Below are 21,127 nucleotides of genomic sequence, written 5' to 3' on the forward strand. Positions count from 1 at the left end.
TGAGAAAGAATTGATGCTTAAGGTAATGGTTTAGGACTACCTGTGAGGGTGAGATGTGAGTCCATCACCTGCAGTGGAACTTTTGGCTGACTGTGGGTGGAAATTAGTGCGCCTTTGAGCACTACACACACTCTCTCTCTCTCTCTCTCTCTCTCTCTCTTTCACACACACACACACACACACACACACACACACACACACACACACACAGCCTGTGATATGTTCTTAAGGGCTTTGCAGAGAATAGACATTTCCAAGTAAGGATTGATCCAGAGAAGGACTGCCATGTGCTTTGGGAGTCCTCAGAAATGGGGTTGGGCCCGGCGCGGTGGCGCAAGTGGTTAAGTCCTCGCCTTGCACGCCCGGGATCCCATATGGCCGCCGGTTCTAATCCCGGCAGCCCCGCTTCCCTTCCAGCTCCCTGCCCGTGGCCCGGGAAAGCAGTCGAGGACGGCCCAAAGCTTTGGGACCCTGCACCCGCGTGGGAGACCCGGAAGAGGCTCCTGGCTTCGGATCGGCATAGTATTGGCCCGTTGCGCTCACTTGGGGAGTGAATCATCGGATGGAAGATCTTCCTCTCTGTCTCTCCTCTCTGTATATCCGCCTTTCCAATGAAAAAATAATAAAAATAAATCTTTAAAAAAAAAAAAAAAAAAAGAAATGGGGTTGACTCTGTTGACAGTAGGTTCTTACTGGTTCAGAGCAACTGAAGGGCTGGATGCTGGAGTTATGATATTTTTCAGTTCCACGTATTGGACATCTAATAGACTGAAAAGGACATAGCTTTGATCACGGCTCTGGGTGAAGCAAGGTGGGTTGAGGAGAGGGCAGTAAATAGTCTGGCTTCTCTTAATACGTATTTTCTCCCTTAGCTTAGTTTTTTTTTTTTTTGAAGAGTTTTTACTTTTGTGGCTAACTTTTATCAAATTACATCTCAGGTCTTTTGGTATTCCAGACACACGTGAGGATGCTTTAGTAGCCAGCTCAAATTTATGTGCTTTTTACTGGGATCACTATATTCTCGCTTCTGTTTCTGAAGAGCTCACACTGACCTCTAGCCGTGTGGGTTAAGGCATCCCGCTCTTCTCATACCCGAACAGGCCATGAGAGCTGTGGGCATAAGCAGTTTGCTCAGGAGCTGAGAGCAAGCACAAACCCTGGGAACTCAGCCTAGGTCTCCCTCATGGATGGCAGGAACCCAACTACAGGAACTGTGTCCTGCCTGGAATTAAGAGGGAAGCTGGGACTTGAGTGCAGGTGTTTCAAGATGGGATGTGGGCATCCCAAGGGATATCTTGCCCATGGCCCCAAGCACCTGTCCTGTATTTTCATATTTTACGGGTCCTCCTTTCTGGAGGTTAGAGTAGAGGGAGCTGTGACTCTACATTTGAAAGAGACTGTCACAATGGAGATTGGGGAAAGGAGCTGAGTGGGCCTAGACCGTGACAGCAAAGATGGAGATGAACAGAGAGAGTATGTTTGGGAGGCAGGAAGTGTCAGACCCGGGTTGACTAGGACAGCTCAGAAGGGCTAAGAGGAAGAAAGCTACTGTTCCTGACTTGCACCTTCAGGCAAGTGGCGGGGCTGGTTACCGAGCCTGGCTGCCCCAAGGGGAAGCTGTGTGTGTTGACTGCTCACAGAGTCAGAATCTGCCAATTCCGAGGTTGTGAGACGACCTTTGGGTTTCCACGTGAGCATCCTGTGATTGAGCACCTCACCCGTTATGGGAGCACCTTTGTTCAGTAGTAGTCAGGCTGCCCTGTAGCTGTGAAAATCAATAGTTACTCCACAACATTCCGTATTTGCACTCATGGTGTACGCTAGTTAAGACCAGAAGCTAGCTGTGAAGCAGAACGGGAAGCTGCTGCCGTTGGGGTCCCCTTACGTGGTTAAACTGAAGGGTCAGGGTGTTGAGGGCCCATGTCTTAGCTTTGCAAGTGTATGGTGACCTCAGTAGGCTCTCTAGGGAGATATCTTCACAGTGGAGAAGGAGCTAATGTTGGCTTCATTTCCCATGTTACTTGGAAACAGTCTGTATTTTGGTCACAATTCTATATGCACAAATGTGTCCAACCATCAAGAAAGCAGCTTCCAGTAGACCTGATCGGTTGTCAGGGGCCAGCCTCGTTGCAACAGTGACACCCAGGAGCTTCACTGGCTGTCACTTTCCTATGAGCTGACAGGGGAACAGGTGGTCCTATGAGTTTATATTAATTTACAAAGATAGTGTGTCAGTTGGGAAATTATGGGGGAAGAGTGGAGAAGAAAGCTCAACTGCTTGGATGCACCCAGCCTTAGCTCAGGCAGCCTTAGCCCAGCCAACATTGGCCCGTCGTTGGTTCTGCCCCCTCCCCTCCTGGGCTCTGTGTTGAGGTGGAAGTTGTGCACCTGCAGTTCTGCTGCTGGCAGTGTGCATCCAGCAGGTTGTGGTGAGTTCTCCAGATAAACAGGAACCTATGGGATGTATGAGTGCATGGACGCAGTTGTTTTATTTTAAGATACTGGATCACACGATGGTTAAACCTGGTCAAGTCCCCAAATCTGCAGGTTGGCTGGAGGGCTGAAGACCCAGGCACGATTTTTTAGTCCGAAGAGTCTGGTGGCAGAATCCCATGCTTGTTCAGGAAGGGTGGTCACTTGGTTGCAGCCTCACATGGATTAGGTGAGACCCACACATATTAGAGGAATTGGATTGGCAGGGTGACGTCTACTGGTTTAAATGCTCATCTTTTCTAAAAAGTACCTCAACAACAGCATCCCAACCTGTTGAACCAAACATCTGGTCCTGCAGCCCAGCCAGATCAACACATCCAATTAAACATCACACAGCTTCTCTAGAAATGGCTTTTTAGACTCCCCCGGCTCTTCCTGGCTCAGTTCAGTAGCTCCAGCTGCTCCCTAGTCCTCAGAAAGGACCCCAAGGCCCTGTTTTCAGCTCTGCAATTCTTGCCTGCCCATCCTCCCTACTCCTGCCACCATGGCTATATGTCTTTTTTATTGTGATTATTTCTGAACGTTTGTGAGCTAAGAATGTCACATGGTACAGGAAGCATTTCCATCCATGTTTATTTAATAAAGAGCCACATAAATGATGTAGGACCCATTTGTGTGAGCAAGAGAAGAAATTTCAACTATGAATGTGTTCAGTATGAATTTTAAAGCAGTGGATAACTTTAGATGTTGGCTTCAGGATGAGTATTTTCACCAAGTTTTCAAAGACTAACATGTTTGTCTAATCCTAACCCCTGGGTGGCTGTTAGATGAAGGCTGACTTTCTTTATCAAATGGTCAAGTTCTCTGGCTTAGCCAGGCCTTGAGTCACCATGGAGGTCCCAGTTTGCTCTCCAGGGAAGAGGAGTGTGATGCGAGGAAGTGAGTCGACCTTCTGCATTGTCTTCCTGGGATTCCAATAACAAGAACCAGTTCAGACTCAGAGAAGCAAGAAGGGAAAGACAGAGCTAAGAGAGGGTGGTTCTTCAATGACCTAGTTATGAAGAGCAAGACCTTTCAGGACTCCTGATATCGCAACTCTCTGAGGTCTGACAGGTGCAAAGCCAGAAGGCACATCTCTGCTCCAGCTGAGGGTGACATTCATAAGGGCAGCAAGTCCAGAGCAATTGGATTTCTCTGTAGTGGGTCTAGCCTCTTCTGTGCTGATAGCCTTATGTCTAGATGGGACCAACACAACATGAGGGATGCGGACAAGCCGTGATGAGCCCATGTGGGTGCTTTGTTGCTTAAAGCATATCTTGCCTGCCTTGCCCATGGATGGAGTTGTGTGACAGGGACCCTCTCAAGGAAACCAAGGCAAGCAGCCATGCAGAAAGCAGAAAGGCAAGGCAACACGGAGTGAGATTTCTAGCAGAGTTGGCTTTTTGACGGGTGGGTAGGTGCCCGGAGCTGCATGGACCAGATGCAGAGACTGGCAGATCCCACTGTTGCTAAGGCCCTGTGCTGGGCAGCCTTGGCACCATGGAGAGGAAAGGATGACTGCTAAATTCTGCAGTGGAGGCCCAGGCCTTGCTAAGCAGCCCCATGAGAGACACTCAAATGGACTCGAAGGGGATGCATAGCTTCTGAATGCACAGGGCTGCTACCTGCTTTCAGAAAGCCTGTGTCACTGGAAATGCTGTGTCCTTTATTTCTCAATGGTTCCATTAGGTCATCACTCTGCTGTACTCAATGCAAATGCAATGATGAAAGCATTGAGTTTTATCCTATGTCCATGATACACAGATTTTACAAATGTGTCCTTCCTTTCTACTTCACCCATCCACCTCACAAAATATACATAACTGGCATCATAATGCAGACAGGGAAACTGAGGTCAGAGAGATGAAGCATCCTTCCAGGTCTTTCTGATGCCTCCACCTGTGCTGTCCTTGCAACATTTTCCCCCATGAAAATGATCTTCTCTTCCAAGGGAGGGTGAGCCTTGGGAGAGGAAGCTGAGAGGACTTGGTGAGAGCTGAGAGGATGCTTGGCTAACCAGACAAAGGCAAGCAATGTTGGGGAGCCATAGATACAAACAAGAAAGAGCCACTGGACATGGGACCACCCTGGATGTTCTGCAACAGAGCCATGGGACTTCTGGGAATTCGGCTAGGCACCGAGGTCAAAGGGAAAGGGTGATCACTTGAGGAGTTAGGGCCATCAGGGTATCATAGAAAACTGGCCTCTGAGATGCACAGCCAAGACTACAGCAGAGCTTTCACTGGCTGCAAGTGCCAGGAGGGCAGGAACCCCAGCCACACTGGATACTGTGGTAGCAGGGAGCTGTAAAGGGAACAGTAGCAATGACCATTTCCAAACCCCATATGCTGTGCAAGGAAGGTCTCTGACAGACCCACCCAACTCCAGAGCAGAACAGAGCAGCTGGCCAGGAGCAAGGCCGGTGAGGCAGATGGGAGGACAAATGTTGCAGAGCAGCCTGCTTTTCACTCACCTCAGGCCTTCCATACTCTGTTGGGTTCAGCTTATTTTTTCCCCATCTTACTGTGTTTTGCACTGGTTCTCCATCCAGCTGACATACCTTCCTGCTGCCTCTGCCCAATAGGATGTCAGCAGGTTTTGAGAATTCATGGTTCTGACTCTGGACTGCTTGGGCCATCTGATCCATATAGCCTCTTAAGGTCAGATTATAGCTGAAGAGGGCAGGCTGAGTTCCAGCCATCACCAACAAACTGAGAAAGGGTAGGAAAAGTGAAAGACGAGAAAGATGCTCCTCCTGGCAGAGTGAGCTTCCTCCGGGCTCCCTGTGTCCCACACCTCACTTCCACTTTAGTCTCATCAAGCAGTACTTAGTCATATTGGCTACACCTAACTGCAAGAGATGCTGCAAAACATGGGCTTTATTGTGGGAAGCAAAAATTCAAGGTTGTGTCATTATGGAAGAAGAGAAGAATTAGTATCTCCCCTTCGCTCCTTCTGTGTCTGTCCGCACAGACCTAGGTTCACTCTCCATTATGCTTTTGGTTTGTCTTCTTGGTTTAGTATCTTTGGCTGCCTGGGTATGGAAGAAAAGCAGTGTGCGTGTAACCTAACTTAGTACCCATGTCCTGGCCAGTCTTTGAGCCCATTCCTCTTCTCCAGGGCACTGTTATTTCCCACTGTATTTCCGCAAGTCCCTCCTGTGGACCCACACATCTGTCACGTTGTGATGAAGCTCACAGGAGGCAGGGCACTCCAGCTGCTGACGGCAGATGCAGGGTCTTTTCTGAGTCCTTTCTCACTCTCACTGTTTAATGATCCACTCCTTGTGGATGCAATTAGAAGCAGGAAATAGAGATCCTGGAACTGCGAAAAAAAAAAAAAATCTCTGCTTCTGCTTTGTAATTCCTGTAGGCAAAATGTAAGTAAATACACCAAGTGAAAAACTCAGAAGCTACAGGCTCAAGATAATGTGTTAGGAATTTTCAAAATTATAGCCTTGGGTCCCCCAGTTCCATTACTTTAGGAGGATCCATTAAGAAAGTAAATAAAACTTCAAGCAAATTCTCAATAGGTTTAAAAAAAGTATGGGTTAAAAAAAAAGTATGGGTTTTCTTAAATTGATTTTTGCATCCAAATGTGTATTTATGTATTCAATCAATTCAACAATAAAATGAGCCGTTTTAATAATCATAATCAAAGGGTTGGTTGAGCCATTACAGATGTCAGCCAACAAACAAGAAGACCAGTGCTGGTCACATTTCCTTAGCAACAGATGATGACAAGGCTAGACTGTGGTCAGAAGTATATCCATGGGATCTCAATAGAATATTTTGCAATGGGAGTTTGGAGAAGGAAGGTGTGGGTTGTTCCATTGAGCCTATATTCAGTCTCAGTGGGATGGGCTGGGAGAGAACAGCTCACTCTCGTGGCATTCTCTGGATGCTGAAATCTAGGGGAATATTTATAAGGAGCTGTTGTAACACTAAGAGAAAACTCTAGCTGGGGTCCACACCATTGGCTCTCTTGGTTCAGGCCTTCAGGCTGGAACTGGATGACACCACCCATACCCGTGGGCCTCTCAGTTACAGACCACTAGTCATGGCATTTCTCAGCTTCCGTAAGTGCCTGAGCCCAGTTCTCATCATAACACACACAGACCCTCCAGTGAGCTGCGTTTCTCTACAGAGCCACGTTACGGCTGTGTCATAACTCCGCTCCAACCGCTTCCATGTTCCTCTGCATGTTGTCTGCACTGACCTGCCTTCCTGCAGGTTAGCTGCTCGCTGCAGCCTCCCTGTCTCTCATTTCCAGCCTGTGTGCTTCTCCCTGGTGAGCTGGCCCATTTCCCCTCCTCAAACCTTCTTCTACTGTGTGCCATTGATAGTGAGGTCTGGGTGCATCCAGGAACACATAGAGCTGGCTCATGATGTTCTGTGACAATTCACAAACCATGGCCTGTGGCCTGCTGGAGGAGAAGAGAGCCTGGGGCTTTGGTGAGGAAGCTTGGACTCCAATGCAGCCTTCCCCACTCATGAGCCATTTAAGACTGAACTGGTCTCCTGACCTCTCTGTACCTTGGCTGCCTGTTCTGACAGGTGCAGAAATGAGAGTTGCCTGCATATCATTGCTGTGCAACTAAACAGCCTCTGCATTCCTGAAGACTCTTTGTACCTGGGAGGCAAGTGGACACATATGAGACCTAGTGAAGGGCAGGTGTTATGGTATAGCCTGGAAAGCTGCCACCTACAATGCTGGCATTCCATGTGGGTGCCAGTTCAAGTCCTGGCTGCTCTGCTTCCGATCCAGCTCCTTGGCTGGGAAAAGCATGGAAGATGAGCCAAGTGTTTGGCCCACACCACTGGAAAACCTAGAAGAAGCTCTGGCTCCTGGCCATCTAGGGAATGAACCAACAGGTAGAAAATATTCTTTCATTAATGCTATCTAATAAAGCTTTCAAGTAAGTAAATAATTCTTACAAAAGAAAAAAACCAGTGAGCCACTTGTTAGTTTAAAGCATTAAGAGATGCTTCAGTTCTTTCTTTGCCCTATCTGGTCCATAGTCTAAGCACATCTCCTGTTGTGTTTGAATATGGTGCCAGAAGCCCTGAATCTACTAATGTCCCGTAAGCATGACATTTATTCATAACCATAACCTCATTTTCCTTAGGAGGAGAGAACAGCTCACTCTCGTGGCATTCTCTGGATGCTGAAATCTAGGGGAATATTTATAAGGAGCTGTTGTACGAATTGTGACACGCTCAAAGATTTGTACTTAATTAAACATGTCTTTTGGCATTTTTACCCTTATAAGCGAAGTCGGAAGTGATTGGGTAAACATTTTCCCAATTCCCAGGAATGAAATGGCATCTTAAAAGGCTCCTTCAGTATAATGTATTTGAATTTTCTTCCTGTGCTAAACAAAGCATGAAAGAGTAATAAACATTTTTAACATGAAGTAGATTTTACAATCTACCCAAAATATGGCCTCATAGTTCCTGGAGCCCTACCTTGCATGTTTTGTCTTTCTCTACAAGCATCCAGGTCTTCAGCGAAATGTCTCCAGGGTCTCAGAAACCGATTAGTTGCTCACATTAGCATCTGGAGATTAACATTGAGCAGTTGGAGGAAGCTGACATTTCATTACTTGCACCCTTTGAGTTTTGCAACTCAAGTGTTACCTTGGGTCCGAGACCAAAGGCTGTGTATTCACAGCCGGCAGGGCTGTATATTCATTAAGTAAAATGGTTTATTTTTCAAAGATGTGCTTCGTTTTATGTAACAACTTCTTTTTTTTATTGTTAGTAACATTGTATTATGTGATACAGTTTTATAGATGCTTGGATTTCCCCCGCTCCTCCCACAACCCTCCCCCCATGGTGGATTCCTCCACCTTGTTGCATAACCACAGTTCAAGTTCAGTTGAGATTCCTTCATTGCAAGCACATACCCAGCATTGAGTCCAGCATCTTATTGTCTTGATAAGTTTAACAGCTTCTTGGGGAGACCTTCCCTGGTCTGAAGGCAAAGCTAACAGAGTAAAATCCCGGTCAATTAAAAGCCCCAACAAAACATCAGCAGCAATATACAGTGTTATGGGATTGATTGACATAGTATTGAGTAAACAATATGTTAAAAATAATGCAAGTTCAATTTTTCGAAACACATGTGTTGAGACAGTATCAATGACAGGATCAAAAAAAAATACAGGTTAAATTAAGGCAAACATGTGGTATCTAACCTTTTGGGATTTGCTCATTTCCCTTAGCATTATAGTTTCTATGTAGTCTCTGAACTCAAAGCAACAAATGGTTCATGCCTTTTCGTAGAAAATATACGTCTAAAATATAACACAAAAAAGTAACTGAGGGTTTGTTTCTGGACATAATGCCAAGCAGTTGTTCTTTCTCTGGGAAGATCCCTCTGTGGTTGCTTGGCTTGGGGAGCGCCTGGGCAGGGTGCTTTGGGGTGACAGCCCCTAGCCTGATGTGTGTTTGCTCTTCTGGTTTCCCAGTGAGATGAAGCAGAAGTTGGATGAGGAAGGCAGCAAGTGCAGCATCCTCTCAAAGCACCAGAAGTTTGTGGAGCACTGCTGTATGCGCTGCTGCTCACCCTTCACCTTCCTCGTCAACACCAAACGCCGGTGTGGGGACTGCAAGTTCAATGTCTGCAAGAGCTGCTGCTCCTACCAGAAGCATGAGAAAGTCTGGGTCTGCTGCGTCTGCCAGCAAGCCAGGTGAGTGGCCAGGCATACTCTCTGAATCTCCACGGATGGCGTCAACCAGGTAAGACCAGCAGTGAGCGACTGATGCTTTGGTTCGGAGCATGGAAGATTCAACTGGGCACTATTGCACAGAAGAGACGATTGAGGTGACGTAGGGGGTAAAGGTATCTGTTGGCCTTCACACAGAAGAAGACAAGAGGGAGCACGAGGGGCTGCCAGCTGGGTAGAGAAAGGAGAGCCATGGGTGGTCTTAGAACTGAAGATCGTTTTTGAAATTTCTCATCTGGTCTCTTCCTTGCGTTCATTTTGCAGATGTGTCGGGTGCTGTTTTCAGTTGAGGTGTTTATCAGAAAAGATGCATGATTTAATTTTAGCTTTTTAAAAGTTTTGCTTAGTCTTGTTTTATAGCCTAGCATATGATCTATTCTGGAGGATGTTCCAGGCACTGATGAAAAGAAGGTGCAGCTGTGGGATGAAGCATTTTATAGATACCAGTTAGACCCATTGGGTTGATAATATAGATTGTGTTGTTTCCTTGTTGATTTTTTTATCCTAGTTGATCTGTTTGCCGATGGAAGCAGGCTGTTGAAGTTTCACATTATTGTTGTATTGGAGCATATGTGTCGCTTTAGATCCACTAGTATTTGTTTTTAAAAGCTGAAATGAGCATATGTGTATAACTAAACATGCATTTACTGTAGTCACATCTTCCTGTTGATTTGGTCCCTTAATCATGACATTCTGACCTCTTTGTCTCTCTTAACAGTCTGTCTTGACATCTGTTTTGTCTGCTATTAAGGCAGTTACTCTTGTGTTATTTTTGACATTCCATTTCATTAAATGTCTTTTCCATCCTTTCATTCTGAGTTTGTATCTTCATTGGTGAGGTGTTTCTTAGAGGCAGCATATAGATGGATCTGTTTTTTAATCTGATCTGTTCAACCAGTCTGTATCTTTTCATTGGAAATTTTAGATCATTTATATTTAAGGTTGCTATTTATAAGTAATGACTTGGTTGTTCCATTTTCCCATAATTTTGCCAATTGTTTGTTTTGTACCTCCTTTATAGTATTAATAGATTTTCTTCCTTCACATTCTTTTCTGAGTTGGTTATCTTCCTCTGTATTTGTAACACATACAGAGACCATTGTATTTTATGAAACAGTCTGATTCCAAAAATATAGATACCCTAAGTATCTCTGTCTTCCTTCTCTCTCCTTACCTCTTTCCTCCCCTGCTGTGTTTACCCATTTAGATCTTAAACACAAGTACTGGCATTTCCCACATAAATTAGTTAATGGAGTGAGCCACTAAATGTCCTTTGGGTCTCCTAGGTATCCATCCAAGTAGTCCAGAGGTGCTATCAATAAGCGGAACAGGCTGTGATGTGATTGATTGTCATGGCTTTGTACCTGGACAGTAGGGCAAGCGTCATGTCTACTGTGGAAACGTCCCATGCTATATTCTCCCCTAGCCACTAGGGCGAATGCTGCCGGGATAGGAGGCTGTCTACTTCAGCTCCACACCAGGCTGTGGTGTAGAAAAGGAGGCTTTGTGAGCTGAACGACTGTGGAACAGAATCATGTTCAGTAGCAGCCACATTCCTGGAGTGCATTCAGCTTAAAAGGAAGGATCCAGAAAGTGTCAGAGGTCCTACAGGGATTCAATGAAAGAGGAAGTCTTCCCAAATGGGACTAAAATCAAGAGGATTCATGGGGGCCATTCTTTAGCCAGGGATGTAGTAAACAGCAAAAGTAGGTATCTCAAATAGAAATCTGCCCGATGTTTTGCAAAATGTCTGTTCAGTTAGAGAATTAGTTTACAAGGCATTGTCCAGCCTTCCCCTTGGCATAGGGTGGTGTAGTGTTAGGTCATGGTGGTATGGGCATTTTGTGCTGTCATCCGCTTCATTCCCCTCTGTCCTTCATTCAACTTGAAGCTCCCTCCTTGATTAGAAATTACTTGCTTTGAGCTGTTCTTCCAGTATATTCATCTTGAAAAAAAAATGGATTTGTAAAACTTTGTGTGTTCCCCGAAGGATACATCCACAAGGGAAATCTCAGTGACGTAGCTGATCACAGCTGAGTGGAGAAACTTGCACAAAGGACCACGTTCCTCTTAATATTCAATTCAAAAACTGCCAGTCCTAGTGTTCCTTTGTTTCATTTGTGAAAGCTTCTTGGTATTTATTTTAGGTGAATATTACCATTTCATGGTCCTTTCTGTCCTGTATTCATAGCACTGGTTCTTTATCAATTCATTTGCTTTGTATTTTTGCATTAAAAATACATTTCTTTTGTCAGTGTTAGTTTAAATTTCCAACTGTGAGAGACTTGAAAGTGTCAAATGAATTTATTATAGAATAAATGATGGATTATTTATCTTAGAGTTGTATAACAAGTGGGATACAACTAAATTGTTTCCTTTGTCATTTTAAAATCATGTAAGCCTATCTTCTTGAAATCCATTGTATTCTTAAATAGCAGAATGTTTGGACATGTGACTATTGCTGAAGCACTGTACCATTGTAATAATATGGGGTATAAAAGGGTGGGAAATAGAATGAGAAAGGGGAGGTAGAAGAATAATCCTTTTACCTACAAAACCGTGTCTTTAAAAATAATAACAGCAAAAAAAAAAAAAACTTAAAGAAATCCTAAAAGAAGAAAAAAACAAAATTAAATGTACAACTGCATTTAAACATTATAAATTATATATACATATATATATATAGAGAGAGAGAGAGGGAGGGAGAGAGGAATGCAGAATGTCTCTAAAATCAATAACCCATAGAAATCAGCCATTATCATTTGGGGGTAAATTGCTTCAAGAATGGTACTGCACTTTATGTTGGAACCAAATTGGCTTTCTAGCTCTGTGCTTTATAGTAAAAATGGTTCTCTCTGATTTTTGTCATTTGTATGATTACCTTTAACACAGACCAGTTTGGTTGAATGTTTTCAGGGAATAAGAAAAAAGAATAATCCTTGGATGTGACATCAAGACAAATCTCATTATACCTATGTCACTTGCTTGGGCTTTTCTAAGAAAACGTGGCTTCATTTCCCCCTTATCCCACAGAATGGATTGTCTTTGATTTCTGTCTGATCACTTGTGACTTAGTATTCACAGAGCCCACGTAATTCGCGTGGTGGGGTGCTATCCTTAGGCACGCACTGCAGTGTGGGCTTTGCAGACACCCCAGCCTGTTTGTAATCCCCCTGAAGAATATGCAGGGCTGAGTGGTGATCTCCAGCAGCCAGGGACACTCACAAGCTAAAGCTCAACGGGAAAGTGTTCAGTCTCTCAAGAAATCAAAACAATGGAGATTCATGTTTCAATTTGATTTTTGGTATTAAATTGAGTGATTTTTGTAAGCAAATCTTTTACTCAGTAAAGCTAGATTAGAAAAAGCACTACCGTTGCTGATAAAGTCTAAATGGACATAAACTTATGCCAGCATATATCAGAACTACTTAGCACATCTTAACACTTAGTCCAGTAATTTCACTTTTGAAAACTTACAGCTCATGACAAAGCAGAATGTTTAAAAAAATGTAAAGTAAAATGGGCTGTGCTGAATTAGTTATAAATACAAGGTAGAAGTAAATTAGGACATTCAACTTGACACAATATCATGAGGCTGTAAAACAACATGCATATTTTATTAGCTTGGGTAAACTTGTGCCTTACAATGAAAAATTAAAACTCTGAAGTTAAAAAAGGCATGTAATATAACCACTGTATAAGAAGAAAACCACAAGGCTGAAAGGCAAGATCATTGCTGTTAAAAGTGAACATTTTTGGAGACGTAGGCTTGTATTATTTTTTCTTAATTTTTGGTTTAGTTTCCAAGTTTTCCAAATTTTGCACATTTTTATAACCAGACATTTTAAAAAGCATAATGAAATAGGCTGCTTTCCGGGAGGAATATGCACCCAAAAGCAGTGGGAAGAAGTTGCTGATGGTTTAAATTCTTTTGGTGTGAGTTTTCACGAATCTGGTATGCTATGAAGATTAAAACGGATCTTGAATTGGGCAAAAATGCTGAACATGATAAGTTTCTTTAGAGTTTGAGAAAATAAAGGACCCGAATCCTGAGGACATAGATGGTCTAGAAATAAAAGAATGGAATAAGATATCCATGTAAATGGAAACCCAAAAAAAATGCAATTAAATGTTGGCAGTAGGCCTCACTACAGATATTTCTCAAATCAATAGCCAACAATCTCATGGAAAAATTCAATAGAATGAGTCATCAGGGACATGCAAATCAAAATCAGCATGAGATATCCTCTCGCTTCCATGTGACAGACTGTTAATAAGACATAACCAATTCTGACAAGAATGCAGAGCAAAAGGAGCCCTTGCAGCCTGTTGGCAGGAATGTAAATCGGCAGAGCTGCAGTGGGAAATGGTGCAGAACTTCCTCAAAAAAAAAAAAAAAATGAGAACTAGAAATGTTGTGCGATCCAGCGGTCTTCCTGGGCGTACACCCAAGGGAAAGGAAGGCATGCTGTCAGGGAGACATCTGCCCTGGCGTGGGTATTGCAGCACTATTCACAACAACCAAGCATTAGAAACAGCGTGTCTGTCATTTGATGAATGATTAAGGGAAGATGGCTCCCCACCACACACATGTGGAATACCACCCAGCCACAGTAAAGCATGAATGCTCACCCATTTGTGATAACCTCCATCTAAACGGAGACGCAGGAAGACAATTCTCCAATCCCATGCTTCCTGGTTCAGGTTGACATCTCTGTTCCTTGAGTTCAAGATTCATGTCTTGTGTTACCAACCTCATAGCAGTAACTCTTGCCCTTGTTGGTGAAAAACAATGAAATGAGCTTGTGTTGATATGGGAGAAGGATCTTCACCCTGTGGCATCATTTGTCACCTTGTTAGAAACAGCAGAGTGCAGGGAGGGTGACAGAGGGACTGTATCTCCAGGAAGGGCACTCCTGGCACAGCCTGGTCCTTAGTGAATGATATTTAGGGAGTGAGGAGAGTGCCTGCATTCCCTGTGCTGAGCCACAGGAACCCCCACTGTGTGTGTGTTGTTGGGCTGCCAGAACAAACCAGTGGCCTAAGGCGACAGGATGTGTCTCCATTTCTGGAGGGGAGCTGCTGGGATCCCAGATGAAGGCATGCGCTTGCTTCCTCTGACCTCGCAGGGACCTCCATCTGCTGTTTGCTTGCAGTGGTTTCTGAAGCTGTCAGTGGAACTTGGTAGATGTTGATGTTGGTCTTTCAAAGTTGACCCTATCTGGGTGTCAGTCTGGGATTGGCATCCAAGGGAGTCCCTCCCATGGCAGATACAACCCACAGTGACAGACATGTAGGAAAAAAGTTGCTACGTGGGGCTGTGATGAGACACCAGCAGTTCCAAAGCACAAGGGACATGCACTGGGTCCCAGAGAGAAATTTCTGGATCTCCTGTTTTGCATCATGACACCTCAGAGGAGCCTGTGGCTGTGGTCTCAGTGATGGCTGGCCCTTGTTGCATCTGGAAGATGGGATTTGTTCTTTCTTGTTGGGCTTCTCACAACTGGAGCACACGGAAGCTGAATCCATGTGGAATTGAAGCATCAGGGCCGACCCTTCACTTCCAGGACCTGCATTGATTGTGTCAGGTGCAACAGAGCCAAGAAGGATGCGCGAGTGATGCCTAAGCTGACCTGGGCGCTCAGGGACATCCCTCTCATTCCTAGGAGGAAGAGGCCTCACCCTGGGGGAGGAAGACCCTGCATTTCCTGCACAGCCTCCCCAGGGTTGCATGGCAGGAGAATGGTGCGTAGGGCCCCAGGAATGCCCATTGTTGCTGAGGAGGAAGGAGGAGATTGTCAGGCCATTGCTGTGAGCTCCCTTTCCCAAGCCTGGATTTTGTCTTGTCAAAATGTGGGAGCTTCTGTACTGGGGCTTCTGATATACAGAGCTACACACGTTCCCGATCCCTGAAAGCCACCCCCGTATGTTCAACAGGACTCTCCCCAAACTGCAAATTTTTTCCTTTTATTTTTGCAGCAGCATCTTCACTCCTGTCCACAAAGGATGTCAGCAACATTTTGGCTTGAGGCAAGAATGAGCTGGTTGATGTGTTGGCTTTAACACTTTGAGGGTTTTCAACTATGAATTGAGACTCCTGACATACATGGAAACCTGTGATTCCTGTTAAGACTGTACCTCTGGTTCAAATGTATATCAGATTCCTAATTCATATGTTCTGGTTGAATTTTTCAAAAAAGTGAATGAATTGAAGTCCTAAAATGGACTCAGTGGAATCTTACAGCAGAGGGGTTGTACATCCCAAATGACTTGTAGTTAATGCAGTCTGATGGTTGGGTGAGGCTGCAGGTTCTGTTTCACTGCAAACAGGTGTTCAAAAATACAAATTGCTGTCGAAGGTACTTTTAGCATGTCACATCTCCACCTTCTTTGTGCTTAATATTCCTGCTGGAGTCTCCATGCTTCAGTATGGGAAGAAATAGATTCTGTGTTCAAAATGGGCTCCCAGTGATAAGTCAGTATTGGTGTATCTCATTGGCTAGTCCAGGGGTGTAAAGCAGCAGGTGCCATGAGTGTTTTGCACGGATAACCCTTCTCCGATGCAGGTGATAATTCACCTGTTGTATGACTGCATCATTTCAACTGGAGTGTAAAACAAAGCCGAGAGTCTTTTTTGTAATGGTTTTGGTACCACATTTAAAATACATTTTAGAAACTGATGCTCAGTTAACACTGCTGAATTCAAGAGGATCTGCTTTTCTTTTTCTTTTTTCCTTTTTCTTTTTTTCACATGAGGGTACTTCCAACATTCGCAGAAAGTGTAATTCAAAGATGAGCTTGTTTTAGTGTTAAAATCTTTGAAGTCCAGGAATATAAGGGCTCTTCAGAAAGCTCATAGCAGGCACTAACATTGCAGCCGCTGACGCCACAGTGGATGCTATCAGAGCACCGCTGTGAGTCCTGGCCTCTGCTTTCAATCTAGCTCACTGCTGACGTGCAGCATGCCCCACTCAGCTGTTTAGGTCCCTACCAGCCCAAAGGGGAGACCAGGGTGGAGCTCCTGGCTTGTGTTTCCCCTGCCTGGCCCAGCCCTGCCCTTTGCAGCCATCTGCAGGAGTGAAGCAGTGGAGGGAAGAGCTCTCTCCTGTGTCTGTTAATGCTGTCTTTCAAATAAATGAAACAAATCTTTAAAAAAAAAATATTATGAAAAAGCTGGTGTGAGGTTTTTTTGTTTTTGTTTTGGGTTTTTTTTTTTAACCAAAATAGGCTTCTCTCTCTTTTTGTAAAGATTTATTTTATTTTTATCACGAAGTTGAAGCCTATTTTGGTGCAAAAAAAAAAAAAAAAAAACTCACACCAGCTTTTAGAGGTAGATCTTCTGACCACACAGCCTGTGCTGTACCGATCTGAAGCCAGGAGCAAAGAGCTCTTCCAGGTCTCCCACGCGGGTACAAGGTCCCAAGGCTTTAGACCATGCTCAACTGCTTTCCCAGGCCACAAGCAGGGAGCTGGATGGGAAGTGGAGCTGCTGGGATTAGAACTGGCGCCCATATGGGATCCTGGCGCATTCAAGGCAAGGACTTTAGCTGCTAGGCCAGTGCGCTGGGCCCAAGGCTTCTCTTTTAATTCTCTTTTTTCCCTGAACTCTCACAAGAGCTCTCGTGCATGGATAAGCCTCCCACAGTTCTTCGGATACTGGTGGGTACAGCATCATTGGACTCGCCATCTCTCCTCGCCCGCCAAGCCTCCCTGATTAGCACATGTGCAGTGGGTAGTTTCTGCTGCAGCAGGCGGGTTTTTTGCCAAGAGCTGGCTCGTGCCTCCTGGAGAGGAGACGACTATTTCAGGAGGTGCTGCCAACCGTCTCTTGTGCTGCCAAAGATGTGGGGGTGCTGGGATTTCAGCCTGTGAAAACACAATTTGGAATTGCTGTGGAGAGAGGAGCATGATAGGCTCAGAGTCCTCAAAAACATACTCGCCTAAAACTGTTCATTTCACCAGTTGCCTTCGTTCCCAGCCATGCCAGCTGAAAGACCCACCAACCCTGGACAAGAGGCCACGCCCTATGAATAGAGTAGGACGGGGAAGAGCTTGCCGTGAACACCCAGGAACAGGCAATGGATGCTGGCCGAATGTGCTTCCCTGGGACTTAGGTGCCACTAGGGAGTGGGGAGATGATGCCTTAGAGACTCCACAGCGGGATAGAGTGTTCCAAGGATTTGAGTGGTTTTGATAGTTCTGAGTAGTTGTTGGTTTCTTTGCTCCAGGGTTCAGAAAATCTTCCCAAGGTCTATGGGTTGACGTAGTCCGCCTTAGTGCACCTATGGGCCCAAGAGCACGAGGCAAGGCTTGGCCCGGTAACAGTAGAATTTTGATCCTAGATCTGGTGTGCCAAAATGCTCAAAATGGTTAAAGACTTGACTGTGCCTCCAAAAAAGAAAACCAAGAATCTAACCCAACAAACAAAAGGAGACATGGGACTCTGCACAGTGTTTTCTGAGGTTTTCAGGAATGTCTTTGTCATCACAGAGCTTTTATGCATTAGTGTAGAGGGAAATGTCTGACTTGGTAGGATGTTTCTGACTCATTATATTATAATGGCCTTGACCATGTATTGTTTATACAAAAGTGCATTTGCTTCCCTAAAAGCCATTTCCTGTAAATTCCAATGTTCTTCTCCGATTGCATGGAAGCAGCTTCAGAGCATGATGTGTGTGGGTGTGAGAGCCTGCCAGTCTGTTTCAATGATAGAAGGTCAAGGGAAGTCTCTTCCTATGCCACGTGCGCATGTACAAATAATACAAAAACACTTCTCTCAGTTCCATTAGTTTTGACCTTGGGGAAGTCTCCCTCAAGGGTTTATTCGTAAGTACCTTGTGTAATGCTACTGGATAGCTGAAGATACTGTGTGAATGTTTGTATGCAAAACTTCGTCTAGAAAAATCTCAACATGTTCAGTTTTATTTCCGATCAGGCTTTGTTTCTGCTTGGTGAGCTTTGAGAGACTGGGCACAACCTTCCACCCCCACCCCGCCTGCCATCTTTCTCCTGGTGACCGGGAGTCCTGTGACACTAAGCACAGGTACTTACACAGCCAGTGAAGGGCTGTGCAGACAACCTGCTCTGAGATTTGCGGGGTGTACTTGGAAGGGCAGTGGGACTCCCCAGACCTGGAGCAGGGAGTAAGAAAGGCTGAAATAGCAGGGGAGTGTGCACTTAAGTTTGACAAATGGCCACACGTTACGAGGTGTGAAACTGGAGCCCTGGAAAGCAGCTCTGACTGTGGTTCAGCCAGATTGGGTCTTAGGACCGGTCTGGCTGGGAGCTGCTTACTTGCCCGAGGGTGTGCCAGACCAGTGTCTGCCTTAGGAAGGACGGCCTAACTGGCCTGGCCCAGGCACTCTCCTGTGTTGGCTGCTCCTTTGCAGCCCTGGAGCCTTGATTTCACTCCAGCTTAGACCCAGTGGCCCTGCTCGTCCACTCACCCTCTGCTTATATTTCAAGTGACAGAGTCTACACAGGAACTGGAGTCTCCAGGCCTGGACAGCTGCTCTCAAGAGCGCCTCACTGTGGTCAAAAATAGCGGCAGTCCAGGTGTGGAATGTGGCAGTCCCTCTCTGAACGTCCAGTGTGCCGTTTTTGCAGGTCTTGCTTCTGGTTTCAGTGTCCCTGCCCACACCCTCTCTCTGCCCTGTGCAGTAAGGAAAACTGCACCAGGATGCAGTCAAGCCGAGTGTCCAAGAAGAAGGCAATGTTCTGCATGAATGTGGAGGCCGTGGGTTGGACTCCACACTGCAAAACCCTCATCATCTGAATGACCAAAGAGCAGCTTTAACGTTTTTATTTTGATTTTGTTCTGTCTTGTTTTGGAGGCAGTGTGAGAGAACCGGAGCAGGTACACTCATGCTCCATCCATCCATTGATTTACGCCCACAAAATCTAGATTGGCTAGGGCTAGTCGGCCAGGCCTAAGCCAGGCGCTCAATGCGGGTCTCCCACTGAACCCACGTGCTCGAGCCTCTGCTGCCTGCGAGGGTCCACGTTGGCAGGAAGCTGGAGTCAGGAGCCAAAGGCATGACCCAGGCACCAACACTGACGTGGATCTCTGCAATCTTTAGCCACTCAGCCAGACACCTGCCCACAAAGGCCATGTGTCAGCTGTGGAAATGGGAACAGCCAGCCCAGGGCAGAATGTGTATGTGGCCTCTTTTACAGGACTACATGGGCAGATGTGTGGACCAGCCCCAGGTGATGCTGCTGAGAGCAGCCGAGGAAGTAGGGTCCAGTCCAGCAGCTCTCCTGCCCACAGCTCCCCAGTCTTAGAGCAGTGGGGCTATGAGCATGGACCAGAAGGCAACTTTTTTTTATTTTAATGGCTGAAACCTTCTTTACCAGGCAAAAGGACAACGGTAAGAAAACTATGGGACTCAGCGATGTATCTTGGCGTGGTGCCTGCTGCCTGGCACACCCCTGGTCTGCTGTGTGGGCGAAGAAAGCACTGCAGCCAGCGAGCTCGCTGCCTGCCTTCTGCATGTGCTTGCCTCCAGAGGAGCAGGCCTGGCCAGCCACCCAGGCGAGGGGGAGGGGTGTGACTTGCCTGTTGCCATGGTGCTTGAACGCTGTCAGAGCCAAGGCCTTGAATCACTATCTTTGCAAGAGAAACCCACCACAATAAAAAGGAAGAAGAGGAAAGCTTATGGGCATGGGAAATCACTGCTCTGAATAACATCATAGATCCTCAAGCATTTGCTTTACATTGTTGCTGTCTTTACTCCAGGCGCGCCAAAGTGACCCCATAAGGCAGATGTCATTCATCCATTGTACAGACATAGATACCAAGGAAAGAAGGGCGGGGTCCTTTGTCTAAGATCTTACATCGAGCAGATAGAAGCCCTTAGGCACCGTGGCTCCAGAGTTGGCACCTGTACCTTCTTTAACAAGGTGCAGGATAGGGGTAGGGAGGTTGTTTAGTTGAATCCTAGTTGGTGATTTCAGTTTTGGTGAAACAAAGCTAAGTCTCCTCTTCCATGCAGTTTATCCAAGGATCCTGTTGGGAAATATTTTTGACTCTATACAGATGGAGCCAGTTTTTCTGTTCTGATCCCTGGCATTCAGCATGCTGGATGAGGCTGAAAGAAAAGGCCCTCATCTATTTGGGACGTTTGGCCAGACTCTGTTGTGTATGCTGATGCCACTGGTTCCCATCCCTAAAAGGGTGTGTCCTCCCAGCATGGCCCTGGAGCTATACACCAGCTGAGAGTCTGTGTGTAGAAATCTACAGAAGTGAACGCAGTAACACCCACATGGAGAGCCCTTCCGTTCACACAGTACCCAGATGGGGCATGTGTGACCTTCCACTGACAACCTGGAGTGGAAGATGAGCTCTGTGACTTAGAGAGCAAAGCATTGCCGCAGGAATCTCCTGGAAGAGTCTAGGAAAATTCTGGATCTTCTACTCCAGTCTGTCAAGTGGTGTACACACCCCACTCCTTGTCAAGGCAGCATCGTTTGAACCAACAGATGAACGAAGTCAACTGGCAAGTTGAACACCCTCTGTTTCATCTTAGCAGTCACTTCCCCAGGGTTTCCATCTGTTTTTCAAGGTAAAAAAAAAAAAAAGAGCAGCAGCCTTTTTGAACAGATTTATATTTGAGTAGATGTACACGGACTCCATGTTTTATTTGCTAAGTGTGAATGTCCCTGAAGTTCATAGTGAATGGTCATTGATTCCTACACAGAGTGAAGCATGAACCTTTTGGAAGTTTTTGTTTGTATCCTGCAAGTGTGACGAGAACATATTTCTTTAAGGAAATTTTGAGAGTTGAAATTGCAGAGAGTGGGGGAGAAGGGGAGCCAGGGACCTTCCATCCTAGGTTTACTCCTCAGAGCTGGGCGGGTCTGAAGCCAGGAAGCAAGAGTCTCACGCATTCAGGTCCCTGCATTCGGTGCAGGGTTCTGAGGACT

At 45.6% G+C, this 21,127-nt stretch overlaps 1 protein-coding gene across 1 annotated transcript in view; it reads left to right on the forward strand.

The window, feature by feature from the left end:
- The window catches only part of LOC121165607 (myosin VIIA and Rab interacting protein), a 192,497-nt gene that overhangs the window by 111,835 nt on the left and 59,535 nt on the right, over window positions 1-21,127 (forward strand). Inside the window, exon 3 of the mRNA XM_040994283.1 lies at window positions 8,945-9,166. Within this exon, the coding sequence (XP_040850217.1) occupies window positions 8,945-9,166 (222 nt within the window). The remainder of the gene's footprint in view (window positions 1-8,944; window positions 9,167-21,127) is intronic.

This window comes from Ochotona curzoniae, unplaced genomic scaffold (assembly GCF_017591425.1).
Source record: "Ochotona curzoniae isolate NIBS_2020 unplaced genomic scaffold, NIBS_Ocur_1.0 contig_908, whole genome shotgun sequence".
NCBI lineage: Eukaryota > Metazoa > Chordata > Mammalia > Lagomorpha > Ochotonidae > Ochotona > Ochotona curzoniae.